The 22,271-nt window shown below is 37.6% G+C and overlaps 1 protein-coding gene across 1 annotated transcript in view; it reads right to left on the bottom strand.

Moving 5' to 3' along the window:
• LOC124173272 (zinc finger protein 271-like) overlaps positions 1 to 22,271 on the bottom strand; it is a 31,166-nt gene that overhangs the window by 5,043 nt on the left and 3,852 nt on the right. The window contains exons 4-9 of the mRNA XM_046552791.1: positions 20,827 to 20,952; positions 13,146 to 13,313; positions 8,741 to 8,860; positions 7,086 to 7,214; positions 5,958 to 6,089; positions 3,068 to 3,140 (exon numbers count right to left, since the gene is read on the bottom strand). Of these exons, the coding sequence (XP_046408747.1) occupies positions 3,068 to 3,140; positions 5,958 to 6,089; positions 7,086 to 7,214; positions 8,741 to 8,860; positions 13,146 to 13,313; positions 20,827 to 20,895 (691 nt within the window). The 5' untranslated portion in view covers positions 20,896 to 20,952. The remainder of the gene's footprint in view (positions 1 to 3,067; positions 3,141 to 5,957; positions 6,090 to 7,085; positions 7,215 to 8,740; positions 8,861 to 13,145; positions 13,314 to 20,826; positions 20,953 to 22,271) is intronic.

The following is a 22,271-nucleotide window of genomic DNA, read 5'->3' as shown; positions in this document are numbered from 1 at the left end:
CTCACAGGTCCGTTGATATCTCTTTCTGCCAGTCTTAGTTTGAGAGCCTGGATTGTTCAGGATGGATTGGTATAAAAAACCATGATAACAGACCAGTTACGCAGAATGTTGAAATGACAAAGAGCTTGTCATATTTGCACAATGGATCCAACATTTTGATAAAAGGATTTGCATGCAAAGATGGACTGAAACGGCATAAAGTAAATTTTGAAACGTATCAGTAGGCTCCCCCCACACTACTTCCCAACTCCGTCGCAGGGCCATCTACAATCGTCTGATTTCAGTGGCTGACTCTGTATTCAAGGTGGAATTCACCATAGATTAAGTGTAGCAAAGAGTCATCACAAAGCTTGATTCATGAGTAAGTCTGTAAGAATATCTATTTCATTTCCTCACTTTGATGATTTATATACTTCATATTGTGACGAAAAGCCTCGTCACGGCTCATTCTGCGTTCGCGTCCTGCCCTTTTCCCCATTCAAGTTGGCGCGCGGCCGTAGCAAGCGATGAGCGACCTTTCTTTTTTTCTTTTTGTCGTCTGCTATCATTTTAGCATGTCTTTTGTTGTTCAATTGGGTATATGAGGCCCGGTATTATGTGAACTGGGGTTGGTAGGTTCGATTCCGGAGAAAGCGGTGGATGAATCCGCTAAAGAGGAGGGAGACCAGAGGTGACCGTGCCGAGGTGGGGCAGTAAGACGAGGCCGCTGCAGACGCGGGCTAGGGCGTCTTGGAGTTCGGAAAACGCGACAAAGGGGAAGGCGTGCCGGAGAGAAGAGCGTGGAGTGCAGTCGAGGAACGAGAAAAGTATCCTCGCCTTCGTCAAGACATCACGACAACGTCCGAGGATCTGCGGGATGTGGATCCCCGCGGTTGACGCATCGTGATTTGGCGACCCGCCGTTTGACACTTAAGTACTCTAAAACCCTCTCCCGGGACGGGGAAATATCCCGATCCTCCCCCCGCTCCAGCCAGCCCATACGCCCTCGAAGAAAGTCCCCAGTGTGCACGTGTGTCATCCTAATAACCAAGTGGTCTCATAAATAAACTCACGTCAGTCTTTCTCGGTCTAAAGACCGTCTTAATTGTATCACGTTTCTCCCGTTCACGTCATTCCATTTGGATTGACGAAAGCTTCATTTTGATATAACAGAACGTGGAGCCTGTAATATTTTCAAGTAAAGCAACGAACATTACCCATAATTGTCTTAAAATGAAGTGCAGTGGTTTTTGTCGCAACTTGAGCAAGATAACGAGTGCCCGTGTAATGTCAATTCTTGAGATATTCAGTGTTATTTTTGTCCATTTCTGTGCATTTATCCCAGTAGTCATCTCATCCCTCATCTATTAATGTAAGATTTCTTTCTTTTTTCTGGCATATTTGTTTCGTTTTTCGCAAGTGTATCATTTATGTCTCGCCTAAGTCAGCATCACCCCCCATCCCTCATTAGTGTTTAAGGATAAAAGTGTTCGTTTTCTTTTCGTTTAATAAATTGCGTATGATATTCAAACGCTGTGTACGAGGTCATTCATCTCCTTGCTGCGCCATTGCCTTCAAAGCTCTGAGTTCCCATCTTGACCGCGAGCTGCAGAACCCACGAAAACTTCAGAACTTAGATCGTAATCTCCGTTCGACGATGCACGGTAGGTGGGCGTGTAACGTCACAATATGAAAAGCTGAAAATTGGCAAAAGATACCTGATTTCCAGGTTGTCCACATGCATCCATTTTCTAATTCCCTAACTCTTCCCTTATAATTTATCTATTTTCAGAAGCAATCATCGCAATAATATTTTAATTTTGAATGCATCCAGATTGAATTTTCATAAAACTCAAAGTACTTAAAATATGAAGTGATGTACAAAATACCACTAGAGCATCCTAATAAAAAATAAACTTAGCAGTTAAAAGTTATAAGCAACATCCAATTATTCAAACTTCTCATATTCATCCTCAAAGAGGATGATACCTTGTACTTTGCTGTACAACCTTTAACAATTTGGATGGCGCTATAATCTTGAAATCTTAGCTAACGACAATAAGTAAGCAGGGCCTGGTCATTACTCTGCAGAACTTCATCTGCTGCACACAAGGCATTGAAATTAAGTATAGCCTATTTTCGGCCAAATCAGTTTTTTTCCTTATCTCACTTTTTCCATGAATAACTTTTAAGCCTATTAAAGCACAGTTGTCTAGAGCACAAAACAGTGAATTGGTTGGGGTTGTAACAAAGCAAAATTTTACCATCATTTCAAAACCGATTAAAAACCACTTGATGTCATTTCAACAAGTTCAATGTTCATTTTATCTATGGACTGCACAACTGACATGGCACATAAATGGATTCTTGTGCCCATTATTCTTCTCAAGTGATTTATTGGGATTTTTTTCTATTACCCAGTCTTAATGACAAAATTGTTAGGTGAAGTACACTGGAATTCCCATATGAATACACATGACTGCATATATTGCTGAATGTCACTGATGCATGATGAAAATTTTACTAGACACTTTCCAATCTGATTACATTGTCAAGCAGAACTATAAATCATAAACTAAAGAATGTCCTGATGGATAAAGTAAAGGATGTATACACAAAAACTAAAAGTGCTACATCCTTCACATGGGGAGTTTTCAAAAACCGGGTCTCACAATTCAATCAAATTTTCTTGCGTTATACATAGTCCATTGGGAGCTGTCCCTGAAACAGCCCCCATATGGGGTTATATAACCAAATAGTTAAAACTGAAATGCATTTAAACATTTACAGGTGAAATATATTCATGTATAATAACCACTCTACAAATGGTGAGCATTAGTCCAGTGGTTTAAGTGCCCAGTTGTCATGCCGAGGACCTGGGGTCGAGCCGCATGTAAAATTAAAATTTTCCATGAACTTCATGGAAAGATGACAAAACACTAGCTTTTGTAAAATAAGAGTGTAGAAAAAAAGTGCAAAAGAAATCAAATTCAAAATATTTTTGAACAAGAGACCTAGTTTTTGGACATCGCCTTATCAGAATTAGTTTAAAATCTTTTCTCTGAAGAGACATTTTCAAAGCACTCACCCTCTGCCTCTATCATAGACTCCATGGCCATTGACCGATTATGAATCAACTCCCAATTCTCCATAACAGTAGGCTGAAAGTAAGCAGAATCAGATTTACAAATTAAATTGTAAAAAATGAAACAAGAATCTTCATTTCTTGTGAATCTCAAGCTAAATACAAAAAACAAATGAAGTGACAACACCAACACTTACCCTAAACCCTCTCCAACATTATGCTGTCCTAAATACTAAAATATAAACTACTATCCGAGGAAAAGGTGTAGGCCAAAAGAATAAGCAAAATGCAAGTTAAAAATATTGTGGGGCAACAGTATTCTTCAGAGTTAGTTCTTCTATTCTTGATTATATAGGAGATTTCTTCATGAATCTTCTGACCTAGAGGGGGGAGAAGTCATATGGGATAACAGTTTTACTTATCGGCTCTTCGTCATAGATGGGGATGACCTCCTCAACTGTCTCCTGCAGGGGGCATTCACAAATGGGCTGAGAGAATATTTAATTCAAGGCGTCGTGTGTTGACCTTATTTCTCTTGGCACGGCAAATCTATTGTTCAGTTCTCCTATTTCCTCTTCTTCGCCACTCTTCACCTCACAGTCTAACCTCCATGATTCTCTTCTCTCTCTACCTCTCCTCCACCTGACAGGCAACACACCATCAGCTATCGGGCATAGCCTTCGGCTGCAACATGTAGCCGTGTTTGATGTGTCTTTTCCAGCTGAAATTGGTCCGTATTTTATTAACCAGAGTGTTAGTTTCCTGAGGTTGGGGCACCTGGAGGAAACTTAGGAGGAAGCGGGTTTTCATAGAATACTCACCACGGGGCAGGGGGATTGCCTAAGAATGTTCTCATTTTGTAGAAGGAAGGGGTGCAGGTTCTGTCACCCTCCATTTGCTGCACTCGGGTGTTGTCTTCGGAGAGGGGATTGAGAAAAATGTGGACCTTTCACTGGTCACGTACACATCATGGAAAAACCACAAAATTGGGAAAGCAGGGAATCGTGGGGGGAGTGGGAAACACTCAGCATTCCGTTCAATCTTCACTGTATACACACAACCACATAATCACAAACGATATTGAAGCAGTTCTCCTTATCTTGTGAATGTGGATTTTAAGTTACTCATAAAAAATGCCAAGTGGTAATGTTTACAATATATTTTGCCCATTTTCGAAAAAAATTGATTAAGTTCTCTCAAATTGGGCTCAAGTGCCCGTGTTTACAGTACTATAAATTCACGATTTCCCCAAGCATCAATTAAATCCATTAATTTAACCCATTAATCCCCAGCATTGCATAAACACAACATTATTGAATGGTAAATATTAGAAAAATCCTTTATGCAGTATAATTTTTTCTCAGGTTTTCTGAATTTCTGATTTGTCTTTCAGCTATTTTTGTAAAAAGTTGCACTAAAATAATAATTTTCATCTTACAACAAAATTTGCCCATTTCGAAGCTTTGAAGCACGACAAATTGTAAATGATAATTTACTTATATTTATTGAGTTATTCTACAAGAGGTAATTTTTTCTCTAAGTTCTGTTTCTTTATTCATCATGCTTATTTTTGTCACAAACTTTCACCATGCCTGGTATGAATATGGTTGTTGTAAATAATGTTGTGTTCACTCAGAGATGGGAATTCACTGGTAGACCAGAGTGCTGTTCTCAAAGCATAAGAAAACTTATCAGTATTGCTTTTAATCGACAATGTAGTCTCTAGGAGGCAGTTCAGCTGTATTTTTGGCACTCACAGGCTATGGGTTTCTAAAGTAAAGGGAGAATAGCATTTCCTATTCCAAGATGGCCATCTGTACCAACTTTAGATCAAACCGTCTGGTACTTCGTAGAGTCAAACTGTTTGGTGCACATATGGAACCGATACAGGGCAATGTCAATCCCATGTCATTAAGTGGAAGTATTTCTTTGTAGATGTTAAATTCAGCTTCAGATGCTTTCAGTTTCAGAGACGGTAGAATGAGACGGTGAGCACCGTATTAGTCGGAGCAGGATTGTGATGGAAGGTGGAGCCTCTAGTAACTCTTTGGAATTTTATCCGTGCAATCCTGAGTTACCTCTCTTTTCTTCTAACTAACGGGAATTTCTACTGTTTGTTTGACAGGTCAAAACATATTTTCTTATTGCAATGGCATGATAACTCTGTCACCGCTGTTCCTTCAAATTAATTCAATATGGAACCCATAGTAAAGATGAAAAGGTATTCACAAAGATTCCTGAAGAAAATCGAAATGTCATCAACAATTACAATCAGGGAATGGGAGGGGTAGATTTACTCGATACTGCAGTGGTGAAACCACGGTGATTTTATGTTTAAGTTGAGTGAAAAGAAATTCCTTTGTTAGAATTTCGTCCAAGATCGTAAAATTTTACTGAGGTAGGAAATTGTTTCCAATACAATTGCTGATGACATTTAACATAAAAATCTGTGCCCAACGGCAAGACACCTTAAGAAAAATGACATACCCCAGCATGCTCGTCAAGGGAGAATAGGGCATTTCATCCTCAGGCATATTCATAATGCCCAGCAAAGATGTCGAGTGTGCAAATCAAAGATAAGCTATGCTGTGAAAAGATCTATGTTCAATTCCAGGAGAATGTTATTGAATATTACATCAGAAAAGACGGTGAGAAATAAAATATGCAACCTAAATTTTGAAAAGTTCATTTTTGTTTTTATTTTCCGAAGCTTTCCCAGCATTACGTAAACGCAACACTGCAAATCATATATTATGAAGAATATAATCATTTTTACTGAAAATTGATCTTAATTGGGTTAAAATAAACCGTAAAATACCAAGTAACCCAAAGTAAAAGCCCCACATGCAGTCTGGGGAATGATGGCTGAATTGAATGTGAGTTTCATGCATACCTCAGTGGCATCAGTCTCTTTGGGGGATAGTTCTTCTTTGGCCAAAACCAGCATAGAGTCAAGGTCTATCTCGATGGATCCAGTGCCTTCAGCATCCACCCTCTCACCATGGGAAGATATTGAGGTCTGAGCCTACACATGAGTCCAAAATCAGCATCATTAAAGACAGAGCTACAGATATACATATTGTGGCGAAATGCCTTATTTTGTATTTTTGTTTTGTGAAGTGGTTTGTTTTTATTTTGTATGTAAGATAAAATTTGTATCGATAGTGTTGAATTACAATTCAAAGTTAGTGCCTTGTCGAACAAGTGAAAGGTGAAAAAAAATATTTATTTCGCTCAGTCCCCACTAACGTCGTCAGTTTACACGTGCAGTGCAGACGACGTTAGTGCGGGGAACGCTGGGTAGAGGAGGTGAGGATAAAAGGCCGTGCACGGGAGAGCACAGGTCCCAGAGAACAAAAGCTCAGAGAACAAAGCAAAGAAGTGAGCCCAGAACAAAAAGCTCAGAACAAAGCAAAGAAGTGAGCACAGAACAGAATGGAGAGAGAATAAGGTGACGCACACGGCTGAAACGCACCAGATAGAAGAGAAGGCTGAGGCCTGTGATTAAGTGGAGAGAAGGTTCCGGAGCGCCGAGGGGTCGAATTTTGGAAGATGCACTGGCCACATGTAGCAGACACAATCAGCTGGCTGTTGGCCCGAGTGGCTTCTGGCCTAGATCCCCGCCACCGAGTGAATGAGTAAGCTTATACGCCCCAATTTCCTTATTTCCCTTCTCGTGCAACTGGTCATTGGCAAAGTAGTGTGCCCCTAAAAGAAACAAGTGAATGTTTCGTGCTCTCTCTCCCCATCTCTCGTCTGAATGTCTGCTTATACAGCATGCCACCCTCCACTTCAAAAATTAACTATATTACATCACCCCTTTGTTTTCATGTATAATGCGATTGTTTGTGCAAAAAACTATATCCATAATTATGACGATTTCTTCGTATAAAAAATTGTTTCTTTCCTCATTAGTACTGTTTTTGTATCTTATATACTCCTTGACATGTCTTATATTTCTCCAAACATATCACTGGACCAATTAAAATATTGTTATTATTATTATTGTTATTATGATTACCTGATCAGAGACTACAGACATGAGGTCATTTGTGTCCCCATTACTGCTTTCATTGTGTGCATATCCCCCTCCATCATCACTGAACTGATCTGCTTTTACAGAAGGGGACCCACATGTTCTGATTCCACTCTGAGAAAAAAAAGAATTAACACTTCATTGATACGTTTGCACCAATTGGTATTAGAAGCAAAAAGATCACGACCAAAACAACAAATATAGGGTGTATGCATAGTTATAAAATTCCCTGAAAAGCTGTTCTGACCTCAGAGAGGAAGACAGGAGAAATTCATCGACTAACAAAATATGGCCCATTAAGATACTCTGCCTTTTCAATTAGCCATAGGAAACCCTTCCTAAAAAGGAACAACAAATTTATCAGCAATAATTAGTGAAATCATGGTCTTATGACATATTCATTGGCAACCAAGAATTTTTGTCAACATGTGCAGACAAAGTGTGAAAAAGTTTATTTCATCCATTAAAGGTGAATTTATTTAAATCAAAGTTGAATACATAGCAAGCTCCATTAAAATCAGCTTACAGAAAGAAATTGATGCCTCTCAACAACCACCCTGGTTTGCAAACATCTTATACCCTTTCCAAAGATGGTAAAGGACAAATCCTGAGTCCCCCTTATCATTTACTCCAGTCAGTTCTCACCACATCCACATCTGCAACAGTTACAATATGCCTTATGTAAATTCTTTTTTGGGAGCAACTCATTTTTTGTAGATTGGGCTAGAAACTGCATCACCTGATTATGTGGCAATACAGCCAGCCAGAACCAACACAACAGGAATAATCATTCACCATGAAAAGTTTTCTCATTTGGAACTAGTCCACCAGTAGTTGACCGCATAATGAGACATGATGGCCTGATAAAAACAGCTGTAGACGGACTGCTGGAAGAATAGTAAAAGTTATAAAAGATGTAAAAGAGAAGAAATACGTCCCAATAAAGAAGTTGGCAGACTGGAGAGTTGCCCCAAAGATATCTTAGGACTTAAGGTGATAATCCATCCTTCTGTTTTGTGGTGATTGGAAGAGAGGATGGTGTTTCCTTGCTCACACAAATGGGAAATGTCATGACGTCAGAGCCCTCAATTGCTCAATGAGCAAAGGTGAGTGATCAGATTAGCTGTATGCCCCCATTCTGTTCAGTGCAAGGAACCATTCATTTTAAATGATTTCTTCAAGAATGACACGTCTATGTTAGTTGAAAAAACTTTTGGGCAAATGGGCCTAAACTTTTGGGAATTTTGATTCCCTTAATCCCCCTAGAAAAAGAAACCAGAATCGGCCAGGAAACGTTGGGGCCACCCAAAAATTTGCAAGGTATCATAGCCCAGAAGCATATCTTTAACTAACACGACTAACTGTGAAAGTTCTAATGAAGACTTATGGCACAACTCAAGTTTACTTATTCACATAAGACAAAGTTATGGTAAAGGTTTTGCTTTCATGGCAACTGATAAAGGAATATTCCATGGAGGAAATATTGCGAATATATTCCTATTCCATCTTTGATAAAGGAAGGGAAAAGGTATTGTCATTACAGTAAATGATATTGGAATAATACATGGAGGACTGAATTTGTGAAATAGCACAAATGTGCTACTACACAAATTCAGTCAACAAAACAAATGCGAACTTACCAAGTCCACAGTTGCCAATGGGTCCAAAGCATTACTTGAAATTGCAGTTGGATCCAGTGTGTACATCTCAGGATAATTACCTTCACTGAGAGGGTCTTCCTTCTCCTCTTTCACAGTTAACTGGAAGATAACGCTGGGTGCCAATCAATGGGGTAAAAAATGTTAATAGTTATAAATACATCTACATCTACATAATACCCCGCAAGCCGCCTAAAAGGCGTGTGGCAGGGGGTGTTAGGACACCAGCCGTTTACAGGTAAAAAAAATTAAGTGCTCAAACGAAGTTGGGACTAGCGTTTATTAATAAAATCTCCTCTTTCGCCTGAGACCACTCAAGCTGGCTGAAATCATGTTTGCACAAGACTTTAGTGAAAACCTAAAATGAAATGGCAGACATGACCAGTTTACTCTGCGCAACTTGGTGTGGAATGCTTCTCAATGTGCAAGCCACAGTAGAAGTGGGTTAATTCTTCACCTTCCAACTCAGACATTATTCCATCCTGTAGATCTATGATTTATATTGCAGTTTATGATGCATTATATGTTAAATTAAAAATGTCCACGGCACAACAATAGGGGCAGAGGGATTAGTGTTTTCTCATTATTTGCAAAGGAGAGAAGTAAGACCAGCATTATCTGTGAATCCATTTTGAGATAGAATTTCAAGAAGTCTATGATGACATTATCTCCTAAAGAGAGTTATTAAACAATTTCAAAACAATAACACCAATAATTTTTTTCCGTTTTATGAGCACATCAGATATTCTTTTCATCAAATATTTGAATCTACTACAGGTATCCCTCATCAAAAACTATAGATATGTTACAAAAAACGTCATGTTAAGGAAATTTAGTGACTCGAAAGAAGCATATTCCATTCCAGCAGTAAGATTTCCACATTCTGGATCATTAACTGATTTGTTTGCTGGCTGTTTTACATCTATGGGCATCTTTATAGTTGACATGGCAAAATGGCAGAAAAATGCTAGTGATTCAAGATTGCAAACATCCAAAATCTTTTATAGCCGATTAATCGGGGCACAGAATTGTTCAGATTAGAATGGCTTTTATTTCTAAAATGGCTCGGAATTGCAAAAATGGAAGAACGAAATTAGAACAGGGGCTATTTTGCCATCTCACACCCACCAATTCTCGCATGTGTTCTACCATTTCACTTCTATACACAATGCAATTTTGCCTGCACCTTCGCTCACAGATTCTGCTACAGAACAGGTAAAGCGAGCCTTACAGCTTCAATCCTAAAACATGAAAAAAGTCTCTTATGGCTGTAACTTATGGATAAAGAGGCAAGAAAAATAAATACTGTGTTGGTTTACTGGAAAGGAAGAATTCATAGTAGTGACCAACCCCAGCATCTACACCGGAAACCCATTACAAGCACTCAGCTAAGAAGAAGCCGATGCAATGGATGAAAGTAATTTGCTAGGGTTTCTTTGGTTGAGGCATGAGCACTCTCACAATGCAAAGGAAACTGCGAGAGTTGAAGGGACCTTGTAAAAGTGCCTTTTGTTGAGAGAGACATGTTCACTCTACATATTGGAAACATGTTTCATTCATGTTTACATTATGGCATTATGTCGTTAAATCTGTTAGATTGTTCACGTAAGCCCAGACATAAGGAAACTCCAGCCGTCGGTCACAAACTGGTTCAGGGAAAAACTCCAGAAACAAGAAAAGCACACAAGAATAATTGCAAAAAATAATTAACGAGTATTTTCGTTCAATATCTACTCGAAGTAGAGTATTCAAAATCAGAATTATTACAGAAAACAACGATGATACCTATTGATCCCATGGGAAACATTACCAAACTAAATACCAGCAGTATAATTTTTCTAAAATCGGCCAATGTCCCACTAGCCATCCATTCACCACCAGCGCCCAAGCAGAAGAGACTTGGCTATTGCACGGCGAGACAGGATTGAGGGGAGGGGTTTTTCCAAGGAGCGGAGGGGTAATCAGGCCGATGTTCAATCCGCTGCGTCACTGCCCCTGTTGACAGGCTGCTCCACAAAACATCATCCCTAGGTTGTAGTGAACAGCATGCCAGTCAGAATTTTCCCCTCAAACTGCTGGGTTGGAGACATCAGTCGAATCAGAGGGATATTCATTGGAGCACAAAGAGGGGAGAGACATGGTGGGGTGAGGTGTTGGAGGGAGAGAGTGTGTTAGGACTGAGAGTTGTGATAGGACTATGGTTTTACTTCTCACTCCGAACTGCATGATTGGGATTTAGCACCGATTTCCCCTTGCTTCCCAATGAGTAATATTCCTCCGCAGTAGTCCTATATAAGTCTTGCATTGCAGGTAGGCTGGTTCGGTGCTGTTTCGGGGTCGTTTCCGGAGACAGGATTTTGCGAGACAGGGCCTTTGCGGAAGGGCCTTTGCGCGAAAAACCTTGGTGTGAAAAGTCCTTAGCGAGAGAAGTTCTGCGGATAAGTTCGGAGGAAATTTGGAGGAATATGGAGGAAATTCTGGGGGGGACCAGAAATTTTTGGGGGAATGCTAAAAAATGCCACATTTGTATTGTTATCTTTTTTAGATTCAATTAATAAATGAATAAGTTGAATTTGGTTCTTTATTGTAATTTGCTTGCTTATAAAAATGTTATATGAGGGTTCTGGCTTCTTCTTATGTTGGCGTCAAGCAGGACGATTGGTTGAAGAAAAAGAGAGCAATCTTGAGATTCAGCTAAACTGTAGCAAAGACAACAGGCTAGAAAGGAGAATTGAGACAGTTCACCATTGGACTCCTCCATGGGATGTGTGACATTTCTCTCACAAGAATGGTGGTGTATTAAAGCTTAGATCGACGTATATATATCTAGGTAAATTAGGGCAGTCAGACTTTTTGCCTCGTTGTGTAACTGATGGTCAACATACGGTGAGCAGACGTTTGGATCAATCTTTACATGCCATTTTGGACATGACCTAAATTTTTCAAAATTTCACAGATTGGGTTGATTTTTTAAGAATTGAGAAATGTCCTTTTCGAAAATTATGTTATACATATTGTTCTGTAAATATCAACTGAGAACTTATCTAATTTTCTACATATTTATTCAGCCTACCATGGCAAAATACAACTGCAGAAACGGTATTTTCTCAAATTTCATCCTAGTGGACCACCAAGAGAAACAAAATAAACATTTCCTTAGTAAAAATTTAAAAACAGAACACTGTCAAAAATGCAAAAATTGACTGAAAAAGTTAGATCCAAAAACAAAATCACAGCGCTAATAATTTCTTTTTTCTAAATTATGAATTCGCAATTATGTTTCAAGTGTCCTGCTTTTCCTCAATTCATCCTTTCTTTTTAACCCTTTCTCACCAGATATTGGGTTGAGCCAATGGGCATTTAATTCATATAACACCTGCCAGTGGGTACATTTAGGATATTTGTCTGGTATACAGGTGGATTTTTTAAGATTGGGAAATTATCCTTTTCATTGAAAATATTGATGATGTGAATAGGAAATCTGTTAACAGCTACCTTGGTAACTGTAAAAAATGCTAAAATTGCTTGAGAACATTAGGTCCATGAAAAATATGTAAAATCATAAGTCTAATCAATTTTTATTAATCTAAATTATTATAATTCCACTATTTTTCAAAATGCCTATTTTCTTCTCATATCATTTCAATCACAGTCAGCGAGGAGCATGTCAATTGACTTGCTCTACCAGTCAGGCCAGAAGTCCTTTATCTGCATCCGTACGTAATTAATATCCACTCCCGAGTGTTTCGATCGTGTGTACGACCTTCAGCAAGGACCCCTCTTTCAAACCGTGTGAGCCATTTGTAAATAGCAGTGTTTGAACGGAAGGTATGTTGTGGAAAACTCCCTCTATTTCTTTATTATTTATCGACCAATTCCAATGATAATCATAAAAATTACATCCGCTTTGAATGTGTTAATATCTAACTAGATGATTCAAATACATAAATTGCTTAAGAAAATTAGATCCACAGAAAAATATATACCAAAATTCAAACCAATTCTTATCACTTTCAAGAAAATCGCGTCTGCATTGAATGTGTACATGGCTAGCTAGCTGATACAAATAGATACGCTGCTTGAGAAAATTAGATCCACAGAAAAATATATAAATTCATACAGCAAATTAATTAATTTGATCCAACTTATTAAACTGACGTTATTTTTTAAGCAGCCTACTTTTCCTCTTATTTCTTTTTTAATAGGGCGCTGCCCTCTTTTTTCACCACATGGCATCTGGTCTCCCTAGTCACACAAGCAAGGGTGATTCCTGTAGAAATGCATTCAGTTACACCGGGCTAAAGCAATTTCGTCATGCAACCTAGTAAATATCTACAAAATAAGGTCATATAACCAGGGTTTCATTGTGGATGAGAATATAACTTACCAGCATATTATCTCTGGATTGTTGGGAGTCAGACACAGGAATGTATATTTCAGTCGTTTGGACTGAGGAAGTGAGATGAGAGTTGCCTTGTATCTCATCTTGAATGAAGTCTTTTGTGTCAACAGAAGACCCTAACTCGTCATCTGCTGCCTCATCCCCTTGGATACTCTGTGGAGAAAGTACTATGATAAACTCACCACCTTCAATGTCAACAAAAGGAGCACACTCCTAATATTGATGAAATAGGATTTTCAATGAGATATCCAAGCATTCACAAAAAAATTGACATGTGTCTCTTAATCAATAACTCAAAAGCTAAATAGCCGCTAATCCAAATTAGGCAGGAAGATACTTGGTATTCTGAGTTCCCATAGTGGCCGTATCACAACATCATTGGGTCAATGAAAGCAGAAAATAAAAGTTTTCAATAATAGCGCCTTAAAATGTGAACCTTTCATGTAGCGTATGTTTTTGACTCATTTCTATTTTGATTTCTATTCTCTTGCTTATATGTGCTCAAAAATGAACTCTGGGAAAGATGAGGTATATCTCATATGTTGGCCACTTTCTGAGGAGGAAAAGTATGAAATAAGCAGCCTGATCCTGGATGGAAGAGTTTAAGAAAAGCGGTAAAGAGAAGGAAAAAATATTCAAAGTCACACACCATCATAGAAGACACAGCAATTAGAGATACTTTGGACCAATTTCAACGAGCAAGAGAACAATGCCAAAACAGCCAAGGCACTGGAAAGTGTACGTCACAACAAAGAATATTAATAAGAATCTAAGAAACTCTAACAGCTCCACATTAATAGGTGGACAAAACCTTTATAATTAAGGATATTGTTTAATTTTCAAGTTACATCACTCAGAAAAGTAAATACAGTTAGCATTCTATTTGAATTCTACATTTATGAGAAAACGTTCTTTGTCAAAGAAATCTGCATAAATTTGAAAGTAAAACAAAAAATCTAAAACATCAAATTCATTCCATTCTGAGCTCAAAAGATAACTTCTTACTTAACACTCAAAATTCATTAAACAAAATTTTCTTACAAATTGGAATACCAATCAATTCCCTGCACAAAGAAATATTAAAAAAATCCTTTCCTGAAAAGGTAAACACCTAGCAAAATTACATATCTGAAAAAATATATGGGTAGGTTAAAAAAACATACCTAAAATTTTATCATAATTTTTAAAATACCCAGTATCGCTTTTACATAAAAAAACTTTCCTGAACAACCCCTAAAAATACCAGATATGATATGGCAAGCCACGATTGTAAAGACTGTAACATAGGTTAATCATCTCAATTGATAAAATATGGCATTTCACCATCACTTTAGAATCAAATAAACAGTGCACATCACATTCAGTGCACATCTTAGCTGGTACCCTGACAAAAATAAACTCCACCATGGTGGGTACAGGAAGGGTGGCATCCTTCATGGTGGGTAGTTACCCTTGCACAACCCACGCCCTACCCACCATTAAGGGTAAGGGAAGGATGTAAAAATCCTTCGTGTACCCTTCCTTGGAACTCCTTCCCTTACCATCCATGTACCCTTCCTCTACCCACCATTAAGGGTAAGGGAAGGAGAGAAAAATCCTTCGTGTACCCTTCCTTGGAACTCCTTTCCTTACCATCCGTCAACCCTTCCTCTACCCACCATTAAGGGTAAGGGAAGGATAGTAAAGTCCTTCGTGTACCCTTCCTTGGAACTCCTTCCCTTACCATCCGTCAACCTTTCCTCTACCCACCATTAAGGGTAAGGGAAGGAGAGAAACATCCTTCGTGTACCCTTCCTTGGAACTCCTTCCCTTACCATCCATGTACCCTTCCTCTACCCACCATTAAGGGTAAGAGAAGGAGAGAAAAATCCTTCAAGTACCCTTCCTTGGAACTCCTTTCCTTACCATCCGTCAACCCTTCCTCTACCCACCATTAAGGGTAAGGGAAGGATAGTAAAGTCCTTCGTGTACCCTTCCTTGGAACTCCTTCCCTTACCATCCGTCAACCTTTCCTCTACCCACCATTAAGGGTAAGGGAAGGAGAGAAAAATCCTTTGTGTACCCTTCCTTGGAACTCCTTCCCTTACCATCCGTCAACCCTTCCTCTACCCACAATTAAGGGTAAGGGAAGGATAGTAAAATCCTTCGTGTACCCTTCCTTGGAACTCCTTCCCTTACCATCCGCCAACCTTTCCTCTACCCACCATTAAGGGTAAGGGAAGGAGAGAAAAATCCTTCGTGTACCCTTCCTTGGAACTCCTTCCCTTACCATCCGTCAACCCTTCCTCTACCCACCATTAAGGGTAAGGGAAGGAGAGAAAAATCCTTCGTTTACCCTTCCTTGGGAATTTATAACTGAAGAAAACATATCCTGAAACAGTCTCCTTAGCTACTTTCACCTGCTAAAGAGTATTGAGTTCCGTACAACAACGTAAGCAGTCTTTGAAAGCAAAGATAGACGGGCTACACAACTAATCTTTAAAATTTCCTTAAGGAAAACAATAATATACATATTCAGTGGCGTAGCCAGGGGTGGGGTCCGAAGGGTTTGGACCCTCCGCCCCCACCAAATTATAAAAACACAATCATTTTCCTTCATAATAGAAATCAAAATATTGAAAAATAATGAATTTAAAAAATATTTCCTTGAATATTGAAGTTTTTTCCATTATGGAAAGTGTTTGAATAAGTTGAATTCCAATACTTACTATCCTGTTTTTCAAAACTTTTCCCACCTGGTTTTGGACCCCCCCCAAACGAAATTCCTGACTATGCCACTGTACACAATAGTGTGGGTTTGGTTTCCTTGGGTGTGCAGCGCACTGATGATACGGGTAATGAGAAGTAGCAATAGCCAAGCATATTACCCCGACGGGGAATATGAAAACCATTATTTTCCTTTATAAAAATGAAGGAAATATTTAAAAACAATGATTTAACAAAATATTTATTTTGTTCCTATAGGAAAATTTTAAGTTCCTATAGAAGTATAAAATTTTCCAGTAGGAACATTAAAATTTCATAAAGAAACAAACATTTCCCATTGTCAAACTACTATAGAAAAACGATTAGCCATAGGGATTTTCACCAGGGTATGCTGAAAATATTTTGGGAGAATGATGGTATATGTTAATAACATACATTGGGCATAATTGGAAACCATGCCGAACATATGTTAAAAACGAACTCAGATAGAACATATTTTAAAAACACACTCACAGATTAATATATTTTTGCATTTCTTTCAACATTGAAGTTCAACATTTTATTTAAGTTACAGCAGCATTGTAATATTAATAATTATCTATTTCTATATTATTATTATAGAATTTCTCCTTTTATGAAAAGATTCCATATTATCAGCAGTTCTCAATTTGGTTTCCTTAAAGGCAAGAGTACTGAATATGCCATATATAGTTTCATAGATAAAATACAACAAGCATTACATAATCAGGCTGATGTCCTAGGGATATTCTGAGATTTAAGGAAGGCCTTCAATTGTGTTGATCATGACATTCTACTCAAAAAATTAAATAAGTATGGTATATCTGGAAAAGCAAATCATTGGATTGAATCTTACCTAACAAAGCATAAGCTATTGGTAAACTTAAATGTTTCCTCTGGAAAGCCCTTAATTTCAAAAGGCGTCCCACAAGGGTCTACCTTAGGTCCATTTCTTTTTCTTCTCTATATTAATGACCTTCCCTCATACTTCAACTCTGGTGACCTCATTATGTATGCAGATGATACCAATCACCTCTTAAAGTTGAATAATGAATCATATACTGGAGTTCAGCATGCCATCAGCTCAATGACTAGGTAGTGTGAAATTAATAATGTTCTTCTGAACGAGAAAAAAATCTATGTTCATACAATTTCACCCTCACCCAAAAAAAATACAGCTAAGCCCATTGTTTAAACTAAATGGTAAAATTCTATCTGGATCTACATACAATAAATTTTTAGGAGAGTTGGTGGATGGTTGCTTGCAATGGGATCTGCATATAGACACCATTTGTTCCAAGTTAACCTCAGAGTGCTACCTGCTAAGATGGCTTGTTCCTATCTCCAGTATGGAGACAGCTTTATCAATCTATTATGCTTATATCTATAGCAGGCTCAAATATAGCATTGCTGTATGGGGTCACTCACAACACACCCTGAGATTGTTTCGATTACAGAAATGGGCCGTGAGGATATTGGCAGGTGTTGGAAAATGCAGTAGCTGCAGAATCCTTTTTAAGGAGCTGAACCTCATGACCCTCACTTGCATTTATATCTACTCCTCAATTTTATACGTAAAAGAACAGCACATGTCCCTCAAGCTGCTAGTAAACAACGACATTCACAATCGCAACACAAGATATAATAAAGACTTTAGAGTGATCTCTCATAACCTCTCTCTACATGCCAAAATCCCAGTGTATGCTGGTGTGTTGTTTTTCAATTCTCTACCAAAAGATATTAAGGAAAGTAATTCTTTAATGCAATTCAAAAAACTGCTAAAAGGTTTTTTGATTGATGGAACCTTTTACACTGTGAATGAGTATTTCAATCGATAGAGTTTTGGATTGTGTGTGTATACGTGAATTTGTACTTGTAAAATAATTGTTTTTTTTTATAGTGAGTTTGTACTGATTGATATTTGCTTAAAATGTACTATTTTACTTCTCCAATCTTCTGTATATGACCTTAATTGTGTGTACATATTGTGAGTTTGTAGTATTTTGTATTCTTGACTTGCCCTTTTCTTGGATCAACAGGGCTAATAAAAATTATTATTATTATGTTCTTTAATTTTCTTCAGTTTTCACAGAGTAGCTTTAGTGTTAAGAGCATGGGGTCTCACCAAGGTAACTCTTTACTGTTGAATTGGGTTGAGAAATTTTCTCGTGATATAACAGGTTGAAATTATTTCAGCCTTTTGCAGTTTGATGTATGTATTTGGATGGAGGTTGAGTATTTTGAAACTATTTTGTATATGTTTTGGAATGATACCGGTGGCTGAGATGACAATTGGACCTATATAAACCTGTTCCATATTCCATATTCTTTTTATTTCTATTGCCAATTCTTGGTACTTGTTAATTTTTCCTGTAATTGTCTTTTCGATGTTATGCGACAGTGGAACAGCAATACCAACTATGTAGCAAGTTCTATATTTCTTGTAAATCAACACTATATCTGGTCTATTATTAACTATAGTTTTATCTGTTTGAATAGGCAGATCGTAATAGATTTTAAATGCAACGTTTTCAAGCACTGTTTCAGGGTGGTACACATTATTATTATTGTAATTATTATAATAGTTAACTCTGCAATTGATACCATTTAATTTTCATAAGTAAAATAAAAGAATCAAAGTTTATTTGGCAATGACAGAACCAAAATAACATATTAGAAGTTAGGTATCCGTGACAAAAAATGGGATAAAATCTGATGTTGCAGCTTTGCAGAAAACAATATCCACAAAGAAAACAACATTTTTCAGTGAAAATCATTGAGATAATGATGAACAGCTGGCATTTGTAACATGAAAAGTGCAGCATGTTAAATTGAACCTCGAAGTTTCAGGTAGAAGTCACACTATCTGGCTGGAATATCGCTCCTACATGAAGGGAGACCATTCATTAGGGAATAAAATAGACCTTTAAATGATGAACTGCATTCCTTAATCAAACCATGGGTAATGTAACCCCATATTGGGGTGATTCATGGACAGCTTCCGACATATTACAACATTAAGAGTTTGATTTGAATCTGAGACTTGATTTCCTTAATGAGACATGATTATTTAGTACTAGGATATACTTAAGTAAAATATAAGGCAAGTAAACTTCAACACATATTTAAAAAATAAATAGGAATAAAAACGGTTTCTTTTGAGATAAGAATACTTCATTCAGTCATTACAAAGTTTGAATCAAATGGTTTACCCTGCCTGTTAACACCAGTGCCTAAGCCTAGCCAAAAGAGAAGAAATCCTCAAGAAAAGTCACTGTACTTTCAATAAACATCACCACTGGGAATATACGCTCCTACATTGAAGGCGGACAGTACACTGCACGGAAACGAGTTGAGGGTGGTCTCTAGTAAAGCTAACACTTCAAGTCGCTCGCACCCCCACGCGTCTCCCTTGCAGTGGAGGCATGAAAGTAGGCAACTAGCCAAAGTACCAATAAAAACAGCTTTAACATGGCCAACACTGTTTGCTCGAGGTTCATACATGCCGACTTCCTTTTGTGCACTATTTAATGCTAAAATGTGCCGGTTACTAACAAGCATCTGTGTGAAGCATTTGACACCCATATGATAGGTAGATTCTGAATATCATAGGTATTTTATGGCATCACATGAATGACAGCATATGCATAATACATTATCGGCCACCAAGGTGCCCCACATGCCCACAGAAGGGCTAATAAGGTTTAGTTTATCAGTCCCAGGATTTTACATAGTAAAGTATAAGACAAGAAAACTACTACACTTATGTACAACATAAAAAGGAAAGACAGCTTATTTTAAGATAAGAAAACTTGTTTGAGTAATTATTAACTTTGAATCGAGTAGGTTACCTTTAAAGCTGTGCAGAAAGCAAAGCGTCTTATCATTTACAATTATTAATGATAAGATTTTTACCTATAATCTCCTTCATCCGTTAACCCTTTTACCGCCAGCCCATTCCAAGTGGGATGTACAAAGACTGCCAAGGCAATTTTTCGGAATTAGTAACATTTCAAATTTAAAAATATTTTGCCTATTTAATTTTATTTAATATGCCTAGACTTTTTTCCCAATATGGTAATTTCCAACCCCAAAGAAAACGAAAGGCATTGATTGCATTTCATTACCCACCATTTGTGTATTCATAATATACAAATCATTTGGTTTTAGAAATAGCTGTTTAGACGAATGGCAAGGGTCAATTTTATCCTTGTTTGAAAAAGGCCAGATCGGTGCCCATGTGACGCCACTACAAGTGAAGTCACAGGGACCTAGTTTCTACACAAGAGGATAGGAGTTTTACATCGCCTGAGATTACCAATGCAGAGCCCAGGGAAACATCTCCTAATAATCACCTATTAAAACTGGCTAAGGTCGGAAAGTTTTCTTTGTTTGATAAGGTACTACTAATCCTTATTTAAGCCAAGCACTACCAGCTAGCATGTTACTCAGCTACCTGCTAGTATCCTGGAACGTATCAGCTCTCAGAGCCTCGCCCCAAGGTCACCCCGCTTGCGGCAGCGGGAAGCAGAATGACATCACGCGGAGTTTTTCCCAGCATTCATACTTACCCATAAGGTTTTTGCATGCTTGAAAATTTTCACTTTTCAGTTAATCGCAAAAAATAGATATGGTCATATAAAAATCTACAAGCATGAAATACGTACTCCTGGCGTAATAACCTTTCGATTTAGGCAATAAAAAAATAATAGGAAACCACCCTTTTCCTAAAATATAATTACATCTAATAACCATAGATAAATTATGGAGGTTTACAAAAATAACAGCCAAGGAAAAGGCCACAATCACAAAAGAGAAATGAAATGATTCGGGCCAATAAATCGGCCCCAGGCAGTTTTCGCTCAAACAGAGAGAGCCGATATATCGGCATGGTGGCAAAAGAAGGGTTAATTTATTTCCATAACAAGAATTCATTACATACCTGGTCATTCTCTTCCAGAGGTGGTTCCTTCTTTGCCCCAATCAGCATCCCCTCCAGGTCTACCACCATGGCTCCTGTGTCCTCACCTTCCACCTTTCCCCCTTGGGAAGCAGTTAAGGTAATGGGCTGCAACATAATGCCAAATCATCATCATACATGGTTGAGATACAAAGAAAAGAAATACTTTTGAGAATTTGTCTTACAAATAAAATTAAAGTTCATTCCAGATGGATACATTCTTCATGCTACTCTCCAAGCATCCTCAAAGTAAATAATGACCGAAATTTAATGTTTATGCTTATGTTAATTAAATTTACCAATTTAATACAGACTTAAAACCTCTTATTTGCATTGCAAAATCCCTTCAAAAGCCACTTAGCGATCCTCAGGGCAATGATTTCTGGAAATGTTTAACTCCAGACGTAATACTATTCGTACTAGAAACCTATTTTATGGGAGAAATTTGCTTGAGAATTCAGAGCAAAAATGTAATGACACACATTCATGGAAAATTAATATGGTCAATAAAGGAGAATAATTTCCATCGTTTTCGTTTATAAATGAGTATATCAAACATTTTTACTCATAAAAATTAGTTACTCAGACTAGATATATGGGAGGCAATAGCAGTAAATGAAAAAAGTTATCCATATATGGACTCCTTATAGGACAAAAGATGCTTAACTTAAATGGGAATATATGAAGGCTAATTTTACCCAACTTGAGGTACTTGAGGTGTTTTTAAATAAATAAACAACAAATGATAACTTCACCACTTTAAAGTATAACTCCACTACTGACCATTATTTCATCACTATGTCATTTTCACTCCTCATAGCCTTGTTTTGGTTTACAAGTCAGTATATCAAATATTTTGACCAATAAAAATCAAGTTACTCAGACTAGGTATAATGGGAGGCAATTCCAAGTTAATGAAAAAGTTATCTGCACATGAACTCATTATAAGACAAAACATGCTTAACTTCAATGGGAAAACATGAAGGTTAATTTTACCCAACTTGAGGTACTTATAGTGCTTTTACTTCCAAGGACTAAATAAAATTTTTATAATGTATATTGAAGTGGAACGTCATTAGTTTTACCAGAAATAACTGAATCCTTTAAGATATATTTGCTCAAAAGGTACACGACAGTGCTTTCAAGGATGTGAAATTGTTTAGGGTTTAAATGCAATATATCCAAGATAAGTATAAACAGCAAATGATAACTTAACCACTCTAAAGTATATCTCCACTACTGACCATGGTTTCATCACTATCTCAATTTCACCTCTCATAACCTAGAAAAGCGTTTGACATGTTATGCTACAGGAAGCATAAAATCCAGTGATGGATGAAGCGAGAATGATATAGTAGAATAGTACAGGCTCAGAAAGCATTCCTCAAAAAATAAAAATTCGCTCAAAGCTGAGAATAAAAATACAG

This window comes from Ischnura elegans (assembly GCF_921293095.1).
Source record: "Ischnura elegans chromosome 13 unlocalized genomic scaffold, ioIscEleg1.1 SUPER_13_unloc_4, whole genome shotgun sequence".
NCBI classification, from domain to species: Eukaryota; Metazoa; Arthropoda; class Insecta; order Odonata; family Coenagrionidae; genus Ischnura; species Ischnura elegans.
The sequence above is the reverse complement of the archived record's forward strand: the minus strand, read 5'-3'. Positions and strand labels throughout refer to the sequence as shown.